Source organism: Lipotes vexillifer, unplaced genomic scaffold (assembly GCF_000442215.2).
Source record: "Lipotes vexillifer unplaced genomic scaffold, Lipotes_vexillifer_v1.1 scaffold120, whole genome shotgun sequence".
NCBI classification, from domain to species: Eukaryota; Metazoa; Chordata; class Mammalia; order Artiodactyla; family Lipotidae; genus Lipotes; species Lipotes vexillifer.
The window spans coordinates 1,248,878-1,254,247 of record NW_006791240.1 but is presented as its reverse complement, the minus strand read 5'-3'; the positions used below and the strand labels follow the sequence as shown (position 1 = coordinate 1,254,247).

General features: G+C 44.4%; 1 protein-coding gene across 4 annotated transcripts in view; it reads right to left on the bottom strand.

Moving 5' to 3' along the window:
- DCLK1 (doublecortin like kinase 1) overlaps positions 1-5,370 on the bottom strand; it is a 338,798-nt gene that overhangs the window by 78,357 nt on the left and 255,071 nt on the right. For 2 of the 4 annotated variants that reach the window (XM_007464247.1, XM_007464246.1), the window contains exon 5: positions 4,674-4,682. The exons of the other annotated variants lie outside the window; for them this stretch is intronic. In XM_007464247.1, coding sequence (XP_007464309.1) covers positions 4,674-4,682 — 9 coding nt within the window. The remainder of the gene's footprint in view (positions 1-4,673; positions 4,683-5,370) is intronic. 4 annotated transcript variants of the gene reach the window in all.

The window sequence follows — 5,370 nt, the reverse complement described above, 5'->3', positions numbered from 1 at the left end:
CCCTTTCCCTACTGCACCGGTCTTCTAACCTGCAGGGAAATCACACAACTCAACTAGTGATCACAACAGAGTATTCTGAGAGGGGGAAGTGCTGCGTGTTGCTGTTGGAATCCTAACAACCTATGGGGTCAAGACTGGCCTACGCCCTACAGAGAGGATAAGAGGTAGTGAAGCCAGATCCTAAGGATTAGGAGGAGTTTGCCAGGGGAAGGAGGGTAGGGCAGAATGAGGGAAAGTGTTCCAAGGCAAGAGGACCACCTGTTTCATAGCTGGGCACGGAGGAGGGAGCAAGTATGGTGCTTTGAAGGGACCTAAACAAGTTAGCATAGCAGCCAAGTGGCGTTGGAGGGAAGGACCTTATGAATGAGGATGGAGGAGGTGGCACGGGTCACATAACGCAGGGTTTTGAAATTCAAGTTAAGGAGTTTGGGTTTTATCCAAAGCACAATGAGAAGCCATGGGATGATTTTAAGCTGGAACCCAGGGGATCAGATCTGCATTTTAAAAAGCTCTGAAGAGCTCTTACCCTGTCAAGAATGCTTGAGAGGGGAACAATAATGGCAGCAGGGACACCCCTTAGCCGAATGTCCAGGTAGGAGAGACAGGGGCACATTTAAAAGGTTCTGTGGTCAGAGAGATGGGGTGGCTCCATCTAGGGTAGTGCAGTGGAGGTGGAGGGAAATGGAAACATTCCAGAGAGATTTAAGAGGTAAAAACTATCAGATGTGGTTAATTGATTGATTGAAGAGGATTAAGGCTAGAGGTGCATTGTACGAAGAAAGAAAGGAAAGAAGAAAGAAAGAAAGAAAGAAAGAAAGAAAGAAAGAAAGAAAGAAAGAAAGAAAGAGAAAGGAAGAAGGAAGGAAGGAAGGAAGGAAGGAAGGAAGGAAGGAAGGAAGGAAGGAAGGAAGGAAGGAAGGAAGAAATGAAAGAAAGAAAGAGAGAGAGAGGGAGGGAGGGAGGGAGGGAGGAAGGAAGGAAGGAAGGAAGGAAGGAAGAGAGAAAGAAAGAAAGAGAGAGGGAGGGAGGAAGGAAGGAAGAGAGAAAGAAAGAAAGAGAGAGAGAGAGAGAGAGAGAGAGAAAGAAAGAAAGAAAGAAAGAAAGAGAGAGAAAGAGAGAGAGAGGGAGAAAACTTGCATTGTAGGTTGGTGTCATTTTTCCTGTTACAGATGAGGAAACAGGTTCAGAGAGGTAACTTGCCCAAAGACGAACAGCTCAAAGGCAGCAGAGCTAGAACTGAGTCTCATTCGCATCTTACTCAAAGAACTGCGCACTTTTCCCATGAGTGGCCTGTCCTGGCACCTCAGGAAATGCCAAGGACTCTTGCCCCTGTCTGGAGAGCTGAGGATGTGTAGGTTTCTCTCTCACTGGGCACTCCAACCCACCTCCTTTATTAACAACGAGGCTCACAGCTTCTACTTGTGTTGCCATCTCTCTGGAGAAATGAAGTTCGAGTTCCAAAAAGTCATCTACAATCAAATATTTTTCGAACATGATCCGCTTGTAAGTTGGGAACGACTGCATTCTTAAGGTCAGAGCTCTGTTCAGACTCTTCCTCTTGGCCACCTAAAAAGCATCCTCTTGGCAACTTCTTAAAATGGTTCTTGACCTCCAGAAAACACCGTACACCTTATGGTTGGATCACTGCTGGAATAATTAATTTCATTTCATAAGTAAGTTTGACACATGTACTGAGTTCAGCTGTGTTTTAATCCTGTAATACCAGAAGTCCCTGAGTGCCAGTAAACAAGGGCTTTGTCACTTATTTAATAGAACTCATTAAAATTCAACAAACGGTGTTATTTTACAGAGGCCTGTATTAAATAATTCTTTATTTTGAATGGGAAAAATTCAACTTCATATGGTTGTTTTTAAATGGCCAAGCAAGTCTAACAATTAGTTATCTTAATCAAAGTCACTAACGCCTGAATTACTAAAGTACTCATCAGATCCACTGCCTTATATCCAGTTCTGGTTTCCTTTGCTCAGATCTGTCTGGGCACATTTTAAACCCTGTATCTTTTGCTCTGCTTGTTACCTCCTGAATGAGAAGTGCTAAACTTTAGGCTGGCTTATTCTCATATCCTGTGATGATCAATTGTATAACCAGCCACCAAAGAGCTGTGGAAGAAATCTGTGGGGCTGACTTCTACCATCTTTAGTCCATGTCCCTCTCAGGGGCACCTCAGCCTACGAGGGACACTACAGCTTGAATCTGTCACAGCACATCACTCCCCATGAAAGATCCGACCTCACCTCATCCTTCGTCATTTCAGATGGATGATCCTACTCTACTCATTGGAGCCACGAATTCAGGATTCTGTAATCAACCAGTCAGCACACGCGGCGTGAACTTACCACGTGCCTCTGTCTAGTGTTCCCTGTCTCCCAAAACTTACAATGGAATATGAAAGTTACTAAAAAAACTCTAGAATTGGGAAATACTTGGCTTCCTTGTTAGAATTCATTGCTTCTTTTAAATGACTCTAAGCTCATGTGTATGTTATGTTAGCAAACCCTTTGTGAATTTAAAGGGTTTCTTCCCTTTACAGTTTCGTTGGTAACAGGCTCAGACAGCAAGTGAAAACTAAATGTTTAAATGCCTCAAACTGGTCCCAAAGTTAGAACAATCTCTACACAAGACTATATCATTACAAGGTGACTAACCTTTTGGACTTGAAAACCGATCTTGCTGTTTCCCTACCTGCTTTTTGCACTTAAGATGGCTCATTTATTTATGCCACTGCACTTGCAGGCAGGGGAGGAGGGATCGAGTTTGCATGTCTATGGGTCTATGTATCCGTCTGTGTGTTCAGGGGGCGGTGATTCAGGCATGCTGCCCAGGAGATCTGGCTGCTTGCCCTAGACTTTCCCTCTCTCCCTGATCGTGGAGGAGGCTGTAGATACTCTAAAATATGTTTTCCCACCCCTTGTCCATTGCCTGCCACATTACTGAGAAGAAAACAAAAAAGAAAAAAGCAGATGGAGTCAACTGAGGCAAAGAGAAAATAGACAAGCATCTAATGGGTGGGGGAACTCTTGAGAATAAATGTTTTTCCTAATTTTATCTTCATAGGTGCTCACCTCATAGGTAAGATGGAGCCCTAATTTTCTCCATTTGTCTGCATTCTCTTAAACTGAGACAATGGGTCCAATTCAAAGGGACTACCTTATCTATTGAGAACAATGGCAAGTGGGGAGGTCAACAGAAAACAGTGGGGATGGAGAAAGGAACATGGCTCTATGAATTAATTATTTAATAAATATTTACAAAAAGGCCCTTGAACCTCGGAAGTCTAAGCAACTTGAAAAGATCCTATTGCTCCTCAATTCACTCATCTGGTCAACATTTACGTAGTAGTGACCATGAGCCGGAAGGCACTGTAGGATGTGAAAAGAACACATGCCCTCAGAAACCTTAAGACTTGGGAGGGTAATACAGCACGTCACCTGTAGCCCAGGAGCCAAATCAGCTGTCACAGGTCTGGGGAGGTGGGAAAGCCCCTCGCAGAGGTCGGCGGGGCCAACCTGGTGGTGTGCGCTTTTGACCAGAAGTGACAGAGGAAGGCTTCTAGAAAGTGATAGGAATAAAGGTAGGAGGTGGAAAAGTCCAAGGAGTATCTGGTGGAAATTTAAGTTGGTTTATAGGTTGGAGCCTAAGTCCAGAGAAGACATGGGAGATACAGCTGGAAAGGAAGACTGTGGCCAAATCAAGACAGTTCTTCCTCTGAGAATTGAGTTCAGACTTTATTTAGCAGACAGTAAGTAACAGCAACAAGTCTGACATCAGTGCTCAGGGCAGATGTAAGGGGCAGAGGACAAAGACAGGGAGGAGGCCAGCTAGCAAGTGGCTTCTGCAGCTGTGAGAAAGGAGAGTCCTAGGACAGCAGAGGAAGAGCCACGAAGATTGGTGACCAACGAAACGTGGAAGAGGAGGGAGAAAAGGAGTCAAAGACGATTTCAGGGTAAAAGGAAAGAGATCTCTAATCCAACAATAAAACAGAATCATCTGGAGTCCTCTGATTTAAAATTATGAAAATGTGTCAGCTGGGATCCCAGAATACGCCGTGGTTATTATGAGGGAATAAGGCACTTAAGGAACCAAGGATCAGGGTGGATGAGGGTCCTGGGACTGATGGGCTCTGGGTACTCTGCCCACACCCTACCAGGTATTGATTGCAGGGCAGCCTCTCCTTGGAGTTTAGCCTGGGAGTCAGCCCCGGGGCAGTCCCACAATGACCCCCTGGGAAAAAATGCCCCCTGAAATGGACCTTGCACAGGTCACCAGTGGTGTCCTCACTGCCAAATCCTATGACCTAGCTCCAGTTCTCATGACCTCCCTTCAGTTTTCATGCTACTTGCCCTCTTAACATTTCTGGCTTCTTCCTCCATCTCAAAACTTTCTGCCCCTTTGACTTCCGTTACTGCATTCTCATTGTCCCCTTGTCTCTGCTGATGTGCTTTTGTTTTCTTTGCAAGATAGACAAATGAGTTTTTTGGGTTTTTTTTACATCTTTATTGGAGGATAATTGCTTTACGATGTTGTCTTATTTTCTGATGTATAACAAAGTAAAGCAGCTATATGTATACATATATCCCTGTATCCCCTCCCCTCTTGTGTCTCCCTCCCTCCCACCCTCCCTATCCCACCCCTCTAGGTGGTCACAAAGCACCGAGCTGATCTCCCTGTGCTATGCGGCTGCTTCCCACTAGCTATCTATTTTACATTTGGTAGTGTATATATGTCCATGCCGCTCTCTCACGTCATCCCAGCTTACCCTTCCCCCTCCCCATGTCCTCAAGTACATTCTCTACATCTTTATTCCTGTCCTGCCCCTAGGTTCTTCAGAAACTTTATTTTTATTTTTTAGATTCCATATATATATGTTAGCATACGGTATTTGTTTTTCTCTTTCTGACTTACTTCACTCTGTATGACAGACTCGAGGTCCATCCGCCTCACTACAAATAACTCAATTTTGTTTCCTTTTATGGCTGAGTAATATTCCATTGTATATATGTGCCACATCTTCTTTATCCATTCATCTGTCGATGGACACTTAGGTTGCTTCCATGCCCTGGCTACTGTAAATAGTGCTGCAGTGAACACTGTGGTACACGACCCTTTCTGAATTATGGTTTTCTCAGGGTATATGCCCAGGAGTGGGATTGCTGGGTCATATGGCAGTTCTATTTTTAGTTTTTTAAGGAACCTCCATACTGTTCTCCATAGTGGCTGTATCAATTTACATTCCCACCAACAGTGCAAGAGGGTTCCCTTTTCTCCACACCCTCTCCAGCATTTATTGTTTGTAGATTTTTTGATGATGGCCATTCTGACCAGTGTGAGGTGATACCTCATTGTAGTTT